We start from the raw sequence: 17,232 nt of genomic DNA on the forward strand, positions 1-17,232 counted from the left end.
GAACTGAGTGAGGACTGAGTGAGGAGTCACTGAGATCATATGTCCAGAGCGGGCAGAAGAGAACTTGGCCCACAGAAAGTAGTAAGTAAACATTTGACATTACTATTGCAGAAGATCTCTGCTCCTATGAAAGGGAAGGATTGCGAATCACTATGGTCATAGCTGCAGACGATTCCTTTCTGAGGTCTGATGGCAGCCCAGCTCCTCCCAAGATTTGGAAAATTGGGCTCATTCTTTACCTCCAGCTTAAAAGAAAAAAAAATCCAGTTAAATTGCTTAATGGTTAAGATAGATGTGACTTGATACTGAGCTAAATTAGTTTGCTGAAGTTACTTAATTTCAGAGGGCCTGTGTCCAGATCAATACGAGCTAGAAGTTTTTATTTAATCTGATTAATATAACAAGGCAATCAGCGTCGTTAAGCCTAGTCAATTGGTTGGACTGAATTTTCTAAAGTTTGTGATATAAATATTCTGCATGCCCCTTAGTTAAACTAAGAGGAAATGGCTTAATTATTTGCTAAACGTTTTATAGTATATTTTCTAAGGACTGGAAATAGCATTTTAGAGGACTAGAACCTATTTTCCCTTTTAGACAACTCATCAAACTCTCTCAGTATATAAATTACCCAGTATGCAAGGTAATGGAGAAGAAAGACTAGGAAATTTTGAAATACTTTTGTAAGTGTGATAAAACAATTGACACTTGAAATTTAACACTACCTGGAGGTACGATTATACTCGCCTGTCACCCTTCTTAGAGGAAACTCACTTTTGCTCTATGGAAGAGCCAAATAAATTAATCCACAGCTTTAAAGTGTGTTATTAGCTTAATGCAAATTCAATCTGGGAAGAAATTAGGTCCTTCAAAAATTGATCACAGAATGTGCCACTTAATGGTAGTTTATGAAGTAGTATATTCATCTGGCAAAGTTGTATGTACAAATATGATACGATTATATCCGGGACAAAACAAATACCCTGAATTTAAGTAAAGCTTTCAGACCTGAAGGCAATCAGAGAGATTATATCCTCCACCAGGGGCCCAGAGGGATTAAGTGATTTGCCTAAGGTTACACAGATAGTAAGTGGATATTCCAGATTTGAGCCCGGGATTTCTTGAGCTCAAGGGGAGGGAAGGCCCATTCTTCTCCAGCATGCATTCAGACACTGTTATAATGGTAACAATTCCAATAACTACCGTCTTTGAGTACTCCTCTGAGCCAAGCACTCAACCCGGCTCTGTCCACAGGACCCCTTGTCCCACCTCTCACAGCTCTATGAGGTTTGTCTAGTAATTCTCCTTTTATAGATGGCATCACTGAGACTCAGCATTTGTGACTTGTTCAAGGCTATACAGCTAGCAAATGCCAAAAGCTGGGGTCCAGCCTCACTCATGAATCTGTACTCTTTCCGCTGGACCCACTGTTTCACTCACGGGCGCCGACATGACCATACCTTTGACAAGGTTTTCCTTGAAAATCAGTATTTTAACTTCCTGCAATGATAGCCTGAGCTGTGCGTAACTATAGAACTTGTAACCGAGTAGGTGAAAAAAAGCCATACCGTTCCCAAGATGCTCAGCTCACACTCCACGGAAGAGGGCATCAGAACGGTACATTAATTACTGTTTGTCTACTGGTCTTGAAAATTAACTAATTGACTTTCAGTAAAGTCAAGCACAAACAATCTACCACATTATTAAAACATCACCTGCTAGCCTATGTAGGCCACAGATTCAAGATCATGAACTTAAAAGAAAAAATCAAATGGTCAACTCCAAGAGGATGACGGCAGAACATTAAGCCTGATGCTCTGTAAATTAATACTTAGAGGTAAACTAGAAATACTGTAGAAAATTACTGTTTATTTAATGTTTCATTCTCTTTGAAAGACACACTCCCAAATGTTCAATTCTACCCTATATTTAAAAGATAAAAATATGATGGAACTTGATTGAGTGAGGATGGTGCTGAGCACTTTGCGGGAAGAGAGCTAGAGTCGCAGTAGCAGTATCATAGCAAAATATCTTAGATTTACCAGCTCAACTGCCTAATGTTTTATGTGTGGTAGAAGTATTAGTTCCAAGGCAAAACGAGGGAGTATTATGTTTGGAAACTTGTTTTATTAAAAAAGATTTTTTTCATGTTAATGCTATTTTCAGTACAGGTGTGATAGTACTCCATAAAGTATCGTGTACTTGATATAGTAAATTTAGGAATGTAACAGTCCATCTAGGTGCTGGCCCCCTCTGGTCTCCATTAGACGCCCTAGTAGCAAAATGTAAATTCCCTTTTCAAAAATAGAGAGGCCTTTGGGCAACTGGATGAGCAGAGTGGGGTGGGGCGAGGAAAGTGCTCTTTCCCGACAAACTCATGCTTTTGGCTTTTACTTCATTTAGTAATATCAGTTCTCAGAGAACTGAGATAGACCCTTCTATGCTCCGCAAAAGCATAGGAGGCAAAAAGCTTGTCGTTCACAAGCAGCTGTGGACAAAACCAGCGGCAGAGTACAGGTTAGGGAAATCAGGGATCCAAAAAAAAAAGTTGGAGTAAAGTGCACAGTTACTGTCAAAAATATATTATTTTGATCCTAAGAAAATTCAGAGAATTTTATCCATGAACTAGATTGCTGACCTTTTAATACATTTGGTTTTCATAGAACAATCACCATCGGACATATAAGACTAGTTTGCTTTTTTAAAAAAAAAAAATTGCTTGGAGTTATCTACAGGATTCTCGTGAACGCAATTCAAGGCTAACATTCTGCAGCTCTTTGGGTAGTGGACGATTTCCTCGGATAAATCCCCAAGGACAGAGGGAACTGTTAAGCTCACTGCTTCAAGCGGGCGTTTCTCCCATTTTCTCACTCTTTTCTCGCCTCCTCTTTCCCTAAATGCCCGTAGTTTCCAGTTCTCCGTCCTCGACCGCTGGGGCGTGAGATCGGGAAATCATGAAGAGTTTCTCCTCGTTTGTAAACTGCCTCTGCACCCGCTGGTGGGGCTCGCCCGCTGGGGGCTTCTGGCGAGGACCCTCCGGGGGACTCTGCTCCGCCCCCGGGGAGGTGGCGGCATCACCGTATGGACTTTCACCAGCCACCGGGTCCCCCACCGACTCCAGGGAGGTGCCGGCCTCCCGCAGCGGGATGTAGCCCTTATTGCTGCACGACGGGTCATCCGACTGGGAGCTCGGCGAGTCCGGCCCGGCGGGGGGCGAGCGCTTCCGCCGCAGCGGGGGCTCGGGGGAGGCAGCTGGGGCCGGGACGCTCGAGTCCACGTCCGCGCTGCGCGAGGCGGGCGGGGCCTCGGGGGATGAGGGCGCCCGGTAGTCCGGGAGCCCGCTGGTGCTGCGGCGTCGCAGGGCCGCGTACCTGCCGGTCCTGGGCAGGCGGCCGCCCTGCCCCCTGGCGGCGCACGCGGCCGCCGCGCCCGCCGGCTCCTCCGGCTCGCGGGGCGCCCACCGCGCGCCGCCCCGGGCGCCGCGGAGGTCGGTCAAGCTCAGGTCGAGCTCGCCCCGCGGGATCTCCCGGGAGCCGCGCTCCCCGGGCGGCCGCTGCCAGCCGCGGCTCGCGCCCGCTGCGTCCCCATCCCCGTCGCGGTCCCCCGGTAGGGGCAGCAGCGCGAAGGCGCTCAGCGAGGAGCCCACGAGGGAGCTGGCGGTGCTCTGGCGTCCCCAGCTCTCGGGGGGACTGCAGGGCGCCGGGCTGCTGCTGCTGCTGGCGGCCGCGGTGGCGGCGGCGGCCCGGCGACGGCCGGCCACGCCGGAGCGCTCACGGTAGATGCTGTACACGGCCTCCGCCAGGCTCTGGGGCTCCCGCGGGCGGCGCGGGGACGAGGCCAGGTCTCGGGGGGACGCGGCGCCCCGGGCCCCGCCCCCGCCCAGCGCCGCTGGGTGGGGCCACGCACCCCTGCCCAGCATCGTCGTCGCCCCGAAGGCGTCCCCGGCGCCGCCGCAGCCTCCGGGCTTCAGCTCCAGGCCCCGCGACTGCACGTAGCTGAGGAAGCCGTTGAGCGGTGCGGCCCCTGGGGGCGCCGAGGCGGGGGCGGAGGACGAGGAGGAGGCGGCGGCGGCTGCCGCAGTCGCGGCGGCTGCCAGGTCTTTGGCGCGGAGGCTGTGCACGTCGATGACGGTGGAGTAGAGGTCCCGCAGGTTGATGATCTTGGTCTTCTTGTCCCGGTTTTCATGGAGCACTGCGTTGGCGCAGATGAATAGAAAGATGCCGATGCCCATGATGAGGGGCCCAAAGACCTTGAGCTTGTCCGAGTGTAGGTAGCTGGAGAAGATGCGGAAGAAGAAGCCCACGGACGTAGGAGAGGACGAAGAGGGCGCGGAGGACCGTGCTGGAGGCGTACTCCTGGGCGCGCCCACGGAACTGGCGGTGACACCCTCCGGAGGCCCCGGGTGCTTCCTGGACCGGTTTCTGCTGCCACTGCTGCTGCTGTTGGTCATGGTGGGGACGCGGTGGCCGCTGCCTGCGGGCGGCAGCTGCTTACCCCCCTCCCTGTTGGTCCCGTTGGCCTTGGGCCAGTAGCCCACCACCGCCAAGGCTATGCCCACCATCAGCACCAGGATCCCGCAGAGGGCGATGAGCCCAGAGACGGAGCACAGCTTCAGCTTGCCTTTCACCACCACCACGTCGTTCTTGCGCCTCTTCTTGGCTTTCCGCCTGCGCTTGGGGACTTGGCTCGGGGGGCGGAGGGGATCCTGCTTTCTGGCGGAAATCCTCAGCAGGCCGCCGGTGGCGATCATGGCGAGCGGGTGCAGTGCGGGGCTAGCCCCTGGGGGCGGAGGCCTGTGCTGGGGCGGGGGCACCAGCTGCCCACTAGCTGCTCCGCCACCTCCTCCCACTGCAAAGCAGAGGAAGACAGTCAGAGGGTGTAGGCCTGGCTGCAGCAACATCCCACGGGCTGCCATGGTCTCGCTCCCGGGTCCTACCACGTGCGTGTCCCTCGTCCCAGGGCCATTACCCGCTAACGGGAGTGCCCTAGGTAGAGACCAGGGTGTGCGGGAAATGGATTAGGGAAGAGAAGCGCTGTTGCAATAATTGATCAGAGACGATAAAACACTTTGAGAGTCCACCTCCTTCTCCCCGCCCCCCACCCCCGCATCCTCCACTCACTCTGTAGGTACTATTCCAGCAGTGCTCATTTCAAACGCTCCTGCCTGACAGCCAACGGCGTTCTGACCATTAGTAAAATCTATCAATAAATGTGGGACTCGGCGATAGTGGGCGAGGGCTTTCCTGGCTTTCTCAAGGGAGCTGCCCCAGAGTTCCAAGTCTCTAACGGAGCACAGAGATCTGTCAGTGTGGGGCCCACAGTCCCGAAAACAGTCACAAAAGTTACTGATTTATAAAGACAAAAGGAAATCATTTCACTGGATGGGAATTAAAAGTCATATCCTGGCAGACGGACTATTTACCCGAGATAACTAATAAAGAGTTCATGGCTAGGAGAACAGTAGAGAACTATGTCAGTGCTCTGACCATGGATCCCTCCACCAACTGGTCTCCCAGCCATCACTGTTCTTGCAGCTAGAGGCAAGCTGATTCCTCCACAGCCGCTTCCTCATTTCTCTTTTGCAACATCTGGACAGCTTCTTGGGGTGGAATATTTAGTTTTAGGTAACTGGTTATGTAACTGCGCTCTTCCTTCTGGCTTCCTCTCCTCCCTCAGAGGAACTCCCTTAAAGGTATCATGTGCTAGATCTCATCAGGGAATTTGAGAAGTCCCCCGGAATCTCCAAGAGAAAGATCTTTTTCTCATATGGGAAAATTCCAATCTAAAACCAAAACAAAACAAAAACTAAAAAACAAACTCTGCCATAATAGCGTTCCGACCCCTTATTACTGTGCCAACAGCACATTCTAAACAATCCAAATATTCAAATGAGGAGGCAGTTAACTAGGTACGGCAGTCTACATAATAACGATTTGTAGAATGACATTTCCCCAAGTGAGAGCTGTTTTCATCTTTTTCTTATGAGGTCATTTTTAGGAAAGGAGGGCAGCAACAGTCAATGGATTCTCCTATAGGAAGTTTAGTTGTTTATAATAAAGCTTGGGTAGGTAAATGCACAGATGCATCTCTGTGGATATCTGTCAGCTTCTAAAAATTTCAATCCTACTGGATCCCCAGAGTAACACATTTTCTGTTCCATTGGTTGTGTTCCCTTCTATAATAGAGATGTTAAAATTAAGGGCATTGTATGAAATTGAAAGGCTTAGATATCACTCACAAGCCTTTGGGAATCATATCCTTTATAAAATAATGTTTTAGAATAAATTACCCTTTGGAAATGTGGGATTACTTCGGTAGAATTTTGCTTTTAATTGGTGCCTGGGTGTAGAGCTTTGGCCCTTGATTCACCTCCATCATACCAGTTCAGGCAGGATCATTCCTCCACTGGTGGAAAATCAAATGGTAATCAACTATTTCTAATGTTTGCAAATCAGTATCTCCTCGAACTTGGTTGGTTTTCAGTAAGGAGGAACGCCAGGTGGGTTAGAGAGGGGTTAAACATGAGGTAGGTTACAGAGGGTTAGTAGAGAGACATCTATAAACCTTTTGAATTTTGTTTTTAAGGAGCTGCACCAGTAAGTACAGATTGAAAAAAAAAAAAAAAAAAAAACCCAAAACCAGAGTAGCTTACTGTCCATCCCTTCCTCCCACCCCCAAATGAACACATTCATTACGTAGTTGTAACACAAAGACTGCTTAGACTCTAGCATCTTTAATGTAATAATCTGAAGACCTGTGATGATTTTGAGAAGGATTGAGGAAGCCAGACATTTTAGAAGCAAACCCAGACTCAGTTGGCAAGGTGGCTCTCCCAGAGGAGAGAAAGGCTAACATTTTGTTGGGCATTGATATGGGTGCTGGACGTCTTGGGAGAGGAAGGTCCACACCTGTATTTCACCTCAGCAAGGCAGCTTTGGCTCTGGGTGGAGTGTAAGGAAGACTGGAATGGGTTTCAACAAATCGCTTACAGAAGATCTTTAAAATTAGTTTAACAGCTAGTAATTAACTCCCTAGTTTATTATTCCTTCAGCTCTGCTGAAGCCTGAACTCCTTTATTATGTATTTCCATCTGACGGGAAATACTGATAAAGGTCAGATGGCACGGAAAACCCACCTTTGAGGTTTTCTTCATACAGAACGAAGGAAAACAAACTTATCATTCGAGCTTGGCTGCCCTAGCAATTTACTGCCTAGGGCTGGTCTTTGGGTGGTTAAGGAATGGAGGATGGGGAAGCAAAGGAGGGATGTCTAAAAATACGACCGCTTCCAAGAGAGACATTCAAGTTCCCGGCTCATGATGGATTAAGCCCCACTCGGTGTCTGAGGCTCAGAGCCCACAGGACTGGGAGCGCCCTGCCCTGCCCGGGACTCGACCCAGGTTTTCGACCCCCGGTCCCTCACTGGCAGGGCAGCGAGCCCCTTGCCCTTCTTATTAGGTCTGCTTATGTATGTTGGAGTCACATGAGTGCAGCAGCTGGGAGTCCGCCTCTGGAAAGAAAACAGGCAGGAGCGAAGTGAGGGCAATCCTGAACTCGCTTTTATCTGGGCAGCGCATGCCGTGTAGCCCGCCCAGGAAAATTACTCTCCCGAACACCCGCCCGGGGGACCCGGGCTCGGGCAGGAGGGCTGGGGAGGGGCCGCTCGGGGGCCGGGGACAGACAGGATTGCTCAAAATGGCAGCATTGTAAGCAAACAATATCGCTCACTTACCCGGGAAGACTGGGGCAGCTCGCAGCCAGAGAACGGGCGCTCGGGCTACACAAAGGAACCATGGAGAAACTTTTTCAGCCCGAGCCGACGGCGGAGCGCAGGGACAGCGCCTCGGGGCCTTCCATCCGAGCGCGGCTCAGCAGCGCAGCAGGGGCGAGTGCCCGCCCGGGGTGCGCAGCCCCCTACGGTGTCGGGGATGGGAGCCATTTCCAAGAGTTTCCAAGAAGTGTCAGGTCCTCCGCATCCTGCATCCTGCCTGGAGCCGCTCTCCCCGCCGCCGCCGCCGCCGCCCCGGTCCCTCGCCGTGCCCTCCCGCGGCGCTCCCGGCCGGCCCGGCGCCTCTTTGTGTGGCTGCGGCGCGCCGGGCTCCACCGGGTGGAGTTGAGCCCGCGGCGGCGGCGGCGGCGGCGGCTCGCTCGGCTCGGGGCGGCCGGACCCGCGGCTGTTGCTAAGAGACCGGAGCCATGACACAGGGAAATTGCTGCAGGATGGCAGTCGGTACCCGGCCCGACTCGGCAGCTCTGGGGCGCACCCGCCCCCCCGTCCCCCGCCTCCTCCCCGGCTCCCCGCCGCCGCCCCCCCGCCGGCCTCCCCCCGCTCCCACCACTTCTTCTCCCGCGGGCGCGCGTCCCCTCGGAAGAACCGCTTCCCCGAGGACTGGGAGGCGCGAGGGGAGGCGGAGGAGGGGGCCCGGGCCGGGGGCGCGCGCGGGGAGGGCAGAGCGCTGGGCGCCTCGGCCTCGGCCCTCCCATCCCCCGGGGTGCCCCGGGACCGCTGCCTGCCCTGGCTGGGAGCTTTGTTCTTTTTCTCCCAACTAACCTGTCTGAGCAGCGGGCCGGAGGGGGCCCAGAGAAAGGGCCGCCGCTCCGGGAGGGGCTCCCCATCAGCATCCGAGGGGCGCTCTCGGGGAGCACGGAGTAGCGCCCCCGTCTCCCTGCCGCCCTTCCTCCCCGCCTCCCCTCTCCTCTCTCCTCTTTTGTTGCCTGTACTCTCGGACGCGACACAGCTTTTGCTGTTTCCCCCCTCCCACTTGGGAGTTGGCAGTGTGGACGCAGAGCGAACACAGTAAGTTGTCCCCCAGCGAACTCGGGCCCGGCCGAGCGGAGCCGACCCCGCCGAGCTGCGCGCCCCGCGGGGCTCGTGGCAACCGCGGTCCGCTGTCCTCGCGCTCCAGCCCAGCCGGGCTTTGTGGCCGGCCTCCCCGGGACCTCGGCCGCTCCCCCGGACGCGGGCAGCTGGGGCCCATCGGAGATTAGAATCGGCCCCGGGGCTCTCGCTGGGCAGCCCCTCCTGCTCCGACTCGCGCGGTCATCAGCAAGCATGGAAAGGAAAACTGTCATTCTCCAGGAATCAGGGTTAGAATCAAAGGGGAGGTGGGGGTAGGGAGGCCGTCCAAACTCCCTACGTCATTTTTAAAAAGCGAGAGGGAGAGAGAAATCCTGTTTCCTAGCTCGTCCCTGCCCTCTCAACTGTAAAGTAAAAATGACAGGGAAAAAAGAATTTCAAAGTGGAATTTCCCCGTGGAGAATTGAGAAGAAAGTAAGAAAGTTTTAAATTATCTGTTGAAATGGGGCAGCCGAGGTTCAAGAAGAAAGCAACACAAGAGCAGGTGCTGTCTGAACTTCAGGGTCCAGACAGAAATATTTGGCTGGGGGCGCTGTTGTATATTCTGAGTTTGGCTGGCTGTTTAAGGGTCCACGGATCCCACCCAGGAGGGCTTTGCCGCCCACAGTTCCAGTTACAAGATTGTTCCTCAAGGTGCACAGCATTCTCTTGTGTTTAAAGCTAGAGCTTGCACTCTGCAAAAAGAACAATAAGGATCAAACATTCACGGGCTTAAAGAGAGAAATGTGATGATATGGGGATGGAGATGGTGGGGAGACAGGAGGGGGTGGAGGAGAAATGTTTCCTCAGAGGAAACCTCCTGCACCTGCTTGTTTGGAAGGTGGCCTCTGTCCCCCTTTCCAAGCAAATAATGAAGCTGGATGATGATCAGGGTGTTCAGAGCCCACCACCTTTTACCTCTCTGTTCCTGCTCAGATTCAGAATGCTAGAAAACAAGCCATAACCAAGGGGAAGTTTTCAATCCCACATTGGAGTGTTTCCTTTTAGAGAAATCACTGCAAAGAAGAAATCACTTGGTCTAATAGTGATTTGAAAAGGTTTTTGGGTTTTTGTTTTTTTTTTGGCTCTGAGCATCTAGACTTCTTGAATCCCAGTAATAAACTGGTGTTCTGCACAAAGATTAGATCTAAGATCTCATTACACAGCTGGCTGCCAGGGGCCACGGGGGACAACTCCATCCTCGTGGGCCTCTGTCTGCTGAGCTGTGTAAACAGGAATCATGCTGCAGAACTTCAATGCAGTCTGAGGTGGATTAAGCCGTTAATAGTTTCAAATTTCTACATAAATTATAGCCCTCATTTGCACAGTTAAAACTCATTTGAGGGATTTGAGGAGAAAAGAAAAGCATCCTCTTCTAGACAAACAGGCCTCGGGACATATTTTTCTTATGTCGGTGACTGCAATAAAATTTATGGTTTATTATTCAAAGGCTTCCTTCCAAACTAAGTTCTTTGGAACTTTGAACTGTTTCATTTCACCTGAGTGTTATCACCTTTAGTAATTTTGTTTTCAGCTCAGGGTATCAGAGGAAATCAGATCACATCTGTTTCCAGTGGAGTCCTTTATCACCTTTGTAATAATATATCAACATACATTCCCACGGGTTTCCAAGTTATGTAGTTATTTTGAAAGGAACAATGATGCTCTTGGCCCTTCTGGAGTTACTTTCTAATTACACTGGCCGTTCAGTTGGGATGATTTCCGAGATTGTGGGACACTCCCTTTCGCCCTGCTGGAAACTGAAGGGCCAAGGCTACCTAATCATAGTTCACCGGTGTCTCAAGAACTCGGGGCTCAGCCCAACATTCAGAACATGTGGTAGCAGGACAGTAATGAAGGCCTTGGGAAAAAAGAAGAGGGAAAAGATGAGCTTAGTTTAGTTGTATTAAACTCTGACCTGAAATCTTTCATCTGCTCTTTCTTAAAAACAACCCTTATGTAATGTATTCTGTTTCATAAGTAATTCACAATCCATTTACTGACCCTGATCACTTCATCACCCCGGGCTGGCGGCTTGCTTGCCTGTACTCCTAGGGCCGCTCAGGGGAGACGCCATGGTGGCTGGCCTGCCGTAGGCCCACTCAGGCCCCCCTTGGTCTCCAGAAACGTGCAGTGGGAAAGGCTTTGCTTGTGTCAGCACTCAGTGATTCCTACCTCTCCCCACGCCCTGATCGCACAGATTGTTCAGGCTGCAGAAACAGAGGTAGTTTAGGGCCGTATATTCTGGAACCAGTTTGTATCCTCCACAAACTAACGATGTAATTTAATCAGATAAGTAAATGATTTAATCTCTGCCTCGGTTTCCTCATCTGTTACGGGGATCATGACACACACCTGATAGCATTACTGTGAGGATTAAACAAGGTTAGTTCATGTTCACTAACGCTTAGCGCGTGGTAAACACTCATTACATTTAGCCATCATCCTCGGTAGCCTGCACATCTTCTCCCAGCTTGTCACCCTCACTCTCCCATTGTGTTCACATTTGCCAGCATCTACATGGGAGGTCCCTGCACTTAATCACTCTGAAGTGGAGTTACAGGATCAGCTGTGGTGATTGCACGACACCTGCCCTTGTGGCCCACGTGGCGATGGCCCAGTGCCATTCAAGAAACCCACTCTCTGGGGGAGTGGAAACATTTTCCCCATTGCTACCTGACTCATTTTGCAATTACAAGGGCCCTTTCATTTCAGTTTGCTGGAGAACCCAGATTTCAAACTCATGTCAGTCTAGAGGCAAATTAGGAGTTTGCAGAAACACAACCAAGAGGACAGTCTTCAGACTGGAGGTTGAGGACTTCACAGAAAGGACTCTAAAGCCTTTTTCTGGCATCTCTACAGCAGAAGAAGGAAACCACTATCTCGAGGTTGAACATGGGACACCAAATGTCTCACTACTCTTTTTTTTTTTTGCGGTACGCGGGCCTCTCACTGTTGTGGCCTCTCCCGTTGAGGAGCACAGGCTCCGGATGTGCAGGCTCAGCGGCCATGGCTCACGGGCCCAGCTGCTCCGCGGCATGTGGGATCTTCCCGGACCGGGGCACGAACCCGTGTCCCCTGCATTGGCAGGCGGACTCTCAACCACTGCGCCACCAGGGAAGCCCTCCTCCTCTCTTCTTGTTCCCTCTTCATACCCCTGCTGATAAAAGACAATAGGACAAACAAAAACACGACCAAAGGAAACAATACACCAAACAGTAGATTTAGCAAATAACATCTCACATGGAACATACGCTCAAAAGCTATGTGTTGTTTAGCTGAAATTCAGATTTCAGCGGGCACAGTCTTTGTTCTTTATCCCCACCATTACATACCTTGGTAGCCTCACACTTTTTTCATGGCACACGCAAAGGACAAAAGAGCCTGCTAAAACAGAAAACAGGAAATGCAACAGTGGATTAAAGCCCCATTCGATTTCTTTTGGAACAGAATAGGCAAGAAGGAAATCACCCAGAAGAGCCTGGGTGGAGCAATAGAAGCCCAAGGATGGGAAAGCTTTGGTTTCTCACAGTTAGAGGTTACGTGGTTCGTGTTTCTAGCCCTTCCCCACGGACACTGCTGTGCTAGAAGGACTGGCGCTTGCCTCTGCCTTTATTCCCCGGAGTCCCACAAAGGAACCTCTGAGAGAAGCAACTCAGCATCACTCTCAAGAACTTCTATTTGCAAACTAAGGGTAAATTCATGTTGTGTCAAGGTCACGATCCAGCCTGTTTCTTGTGTTTCTGAAAGTTGTCGGTGTTCGAGCCCAAATGCTTACACACCACAAAGGGAAGGAAATGATGAAACGTCTAAAGAGGCTTCCGTAGAGCACATCGTACGGGGGCCTTTACCTCCGTTCCAGACAAATGGCATGTGGCAAAGACAGCCTTCGCGGCTGCCTTCAGCAGCATTCGTTCTTAATTTTGCAAATCACCAGGCTCTAGGGACCGACCAGTGGTTGTTTTCTCTAATAAGTAGGTTCATTTTTGTACATTCAGTTTCCCCCTATGGCCTGCATTTTCTGCCATTTTCCAGGTACACCGTCAAAGCTGGATTAATTGAGGTCTAAAGTGAGAAACCAGGGTGTGTTGGCAGGCCTGAAAGCTGATCAAAGCCGAGCTTGGAAAGGGCTTTGCAGACAGGGCTCCATCAATGGAACAGCCAAGAAGAAACCCACAGCTTGGGCTTCCCTGGTGGCGCAGTGGTTGAGAGTCGGCCTGCCGATGCAGGGGACATGGGTTCGTGCCCCGGTCCGGGAGGATCCCACATGCCACGGAGCGGCTGGGCCCGTGAGCCGTGGCCGCTGAGCCTGCGCGTCCGGAGCCTGTGCTCCTCAACGGGCGAGGCCACAGCAGTGAGAGGCCCACGTACCGCAAAAAAAAAAAAAGAAACCCACAGCTAAATGTGCCCTATGTTCCCAAAACATATCCTGAATGTCCACACTGACACTGCTCCCGTTATTTCTTATAATCCACAAGCTCTACAGGTAGAAGACTTGTCCTACTGAGAACTAATAAAAACTCACATGTCCAAGCTCCTTTCAAAATTAATTGTGATGTGAGCTGCTGTGAGTACCCAGCAGGAAAGGAGAAGCACAGAGAAGGAACTCGTTTTCAAAAGTAAAGAAACATAAGATTCCAAGATTAGTGCTTGCGTGACAGGTCTCTGACTCATCCCACAAGCATTTTCTTAGGGCCTCTTGTGTGCCCAGCTCTTTGATTCTTGCGTTTATTCACTCAACAAATAACCTACTATGTTATAGTTACCATTCTAGGCACCGGTGGGTAGAGTGGTGAACAGTGTAAACAAAGTCCCTCTCTGGGGTGGGGGGGGAGGCAGGTAATAAACAAGTAAGTAAACAAGCGAGGAGATTTCAAACCTTGATGAGTGTTACGAAGAAATTAAAAGAGGGTGCTGTGACTGGTCAGAGGGTTCATCGAGAGAGAATAACTTCTATCGGTGTTCAGGGAGGGCCTCGCCAAGGAGTGGGGTTTGCACTGAGAACTGAAGGCTGGAAAGGAGCCGACCACGTGAGAGTATTCCTGGAGAAAGAAGAGATTAGGGGACATGGCCCTATTAGCCTATAATTTAGTTAGATTCATCAAAAAATAACCAGTGACCAATGCGAGGCAAGAGGGCAAAATCTCTAAGTGCTGGAGGACGTCAGAAGAAAATGATCACTGGGGAGAAAAAACCAGTTAAGGAATACCTCGTGGATAAGGATCCCACCCTTGACCTGGGGTAGATTTGGGCCAGTGGAGGGAAGGTGTAGAACTGGGCTTGTGAGCATAATGACCTGAACATCACCTTTCTGATGGGTGTAAGGGGCCCAGGGAGTAGGGGCCAAGCATGCCATCGACGGAGATGTTAAGATGCTTAGAACGGGAAGGAACCTTCAGATGCTCTAGTCTCTTGCTTCTCCTTGTGTGGTCCGTGGACCAAAGGCAGCAGCATCACCTGGGAGCTCGTTAGAAACGCTGCATCTTGGGCTCCATCCCAAACCTGCTGAATCAGAATCTGTATTTTAGCAAGATGCCCAGATGATCTGTGTGCACGTTAGACTCTGAACCACTGCTCCAGCCCAGTCCTCTCATTTGAGGGATGAGGGGACGGAGTTCACCTCATCCCCATCTTTGTGTGCATCTGTGTGTGAGAGAAAGAGAATTTTGCTTTTAATTCTGTTTCAAGTAGTGCACCCGGAAGTACATAACATCTGTGGCCAAATATATGTTTCTTTTTCTTTAATACATTTATTTATTTTGGGCTGCCTTGGGTCTTTGTTGCTGTGCGGGGGCTTTCTCTAGCGGCGAGCGGGGGCTACTCTTCCTTGTGGTGCATGGGCTTCTCATTGCAGCTGTTGTTGCGGAGCACGGGCTCTAGGCGCATGGGCTCAGTAGTTGTGGCTCGCGGGCTCTAGAGCGCAGGCTCAGTAGTGGTGGCGCAGGGCCTTAGTTGCTCCGCGGCATGGGGGATCTTCCCGGAGCAGGGCTCGAACCCGTGTCCCCTGCGTTGGCAGGCGGATTCTTAACCACTGCACCACCAGGGAAGTACCCAATGTATGTTTCTTACACAGGGCAGCAGCATGTTTTTTAGCTCAAATGGAAGAGGAAATTAAAACTTGGTGGCTTTCGCAGGTGTATGCGTCATTCTAGGAAACAGGTTTGGCGGAGGTGAGGCCTGAATCCAGCTTTCTGAAAGATCAGGTTTACTCTACTCTGGGATTACTCTTTGGATTCAGACCATTTACACTGAAGTAGCTCTGCCCCTTCTAGTTGGGTATGAGACGGGTGGTGAGATGCCTGAGTGTCTTATTGCCTGACCCCTCCCTCTCAAGGTGGTTGTGGGGAAGAAGTGAGATGGCCAAGAGCAGCGCGGAGAAGCGGGTGTGGGGAAGAGGCCCTCCGGGCCCCCATCATCACCGCCACCCCAAGAAGCACCCCTAAGTGAATATAGGGAAGTAAAAACTGAGTACTTGCTACGGAAATGCTCCTCCCGCCATCGTATCGTTAATCCTATTCTATATAGAATTTTTGGAGCTGCCACTGTAGGTGTTGCTTGGGGTACAGGTGTGGAGGCCTGTGCAGCCTTATTCAGGTGTTAGTGGTTGTGATGATGGTGGTGAATCCTTACAGGGGGCTCATCGTGCATTGGGTGCTGGAGATGCAGTGGAGGGCAGAAGCTCCCTATGAAGCTTGGGTCGGATCCAAAGACAGGGAAGCGTTCCCCAGGGTGCTTTGCGGTTCCCAGTGAGTCCCAGCCAGGCAGGGGGCAGTGACTGCCGCTCTCACCTCCTTATCTTCTAATCTTTGATACTCCTGCAGTCATTGTGGGTTTTTTTTTTGTTTGTTTATAAATCCTGAAGTGTGCTTTTCCTTTGCCTTTGGTTACTAAGCTTCGCCAAGATGGTCACTTCCTCCATAGATGGGTCTGGAAATGGCTTTAATTGCACTTGTAAAGCTTGGGATCAATTTCTTCATTTTCTCTCTGATGGAAGTAAACGGCATTTTCATACATTTCTCTCCTATTTGTTGTCCCAGAAGGCAGGGTCCGGATCCCTTTCACTTCTGTGCTGTTCTCTAGTTTCCAGCTTAATTCCCTTCAAAGGAGCACATCTGTGGTGCCTGCCCCGCTACCCCTCCCTGAAAAAATAGTTACTGAACAACTACTTGTGTGGGAGCCAGATACTGTTCTAGTCCTATGTTTGGAACAGTACAAAATTATATATTTTTTGTGTATCTGACTATGGACTTGTGCAATTAGATTGATTGACTAGGGTGACTGAGGAGACCTTTATACCTGTCCAAGGACAGAGTATTGACAAATAAAAAGGAGCGTTTCCCCTTAAGTATCACTGTGAAAGGAGTCCTCGCCAGACTGTAACTTGAGTTCATATTGGAAACAGGTTATTGCTTCCTTTCCAAAACAAAGAGTGGGAAAAAGTTATGCATGTTATGTCTGGAGAAAAGCTGGTATTATAAAGCCTATATACTTTTATTCAAAAGGATTAAGATAAAATTAAAATGTATCTACACTTGGAAAATATGTCAGATATTTTGAGAGTATTGTGTTTTGAAGTAGGCCTGGGTTTCCTCAGCCTCACGCCCGGGGCCATTGCGACCATCATGTGAGTCCCATGCTTTGCTCCACTGTTCAGGAATCCAGGCGGTGCGCCTCACGTGACCTCACCCTGTTTTGGAATCCCCGCTGCTGACCTACTGAACATGTAACTACAGAATCTTAATGTTTGGGGCTTAAGACTGTTAGAAGCCAAACGACCACAAGGAGGAATTAATTTTACATTTGAAGGGGGTGCCACCCAATTCATTTTTTAGTACACACTCCTTTCAGATGACCCCATTGTAACAACTGTAATATATTTAAATCCTTTTAGAGTATAAATAGTCAGAGCAAAAGAGAAAACTGCCTGCCCCATACGACCATCACAAAGCACATAGATGTCTAATACATAAAACCAATAAATCAGCCCTGATAGAGTGTTTTTACCCAATGAAGAACTCTTATCAGAACCACAAAAAAAATTACATGATTAATGTGGGCTCGAAGTAATATTAATTTTTTTCTGAAGGGGAAAAGCACACACATTTTACCACACTAAATTTAGTTTCGAATTTCTTTAAAATCTTACTGAAAACAGTCTCAGCTGGCTTCTTTATCCTGAAGAAGACAGAAGTATCATGACATCAGAGAAGCATCACAAGTATTAATTTTCTAGCGAGAAAGAAGCCAACATGATTCCTTGACAGGTGAAGTAAAGTGATTACACAGCTTTTTACAGAGCTGAAATATTGGTATGGTATACTGGAAAATGATATGCAGAAAAAGCAGAGATAATGCTTCAAAATATTTCTGGTTTTTATTATTCTCCAAAGCCACTTCCTC

General features: G+C 50.2%; 1 protein-coding gene across 1 annotated transcript; it reads right to left on the bottom strand.

Annotated features, from left to right (window-relative positions):
* Positions 1-268: 268 nt before the first annotated feature.
* On the bottom strand, positions 269-7,859 carry TMEM200C (transmembrane protein 200C). The gene is made up of 2 exons (XM_032654463.1): positions 7,729-7,859; positions 269-4,845 (listed from the first exon to the last, which is right to left on the bottom strand). The coding sequence occupies exon 2, from the start codon at positions 4,745-4,747 to the stop codon at positions 2,891-2,893; it is 1,857 nt and encodes a 618-aa protein (XP_032510354.1). The 5' UTR covers positions 4,748-4,845; positions 7,729-7,859; the 3' UTR covers positions 269-2,890.
* Positions 7,860-17,232: the final 9,373 nt, after the last annotated feature.

Source organism: Phocoena sinus, chromosome 14 (assembly GCF_008692025.1).
Source record: "Phocoena sinus isolate mPhoSin1 chromosome 14, mPhoSin1.pri, whole genome shotgun sequence".
NCBI classification, from domain to species: Eukaryota; Metazoa; Chordata; class Mammalia; order Artiodactyla; family Phocoenidae; genus Phocoena; species Phocoena sinus.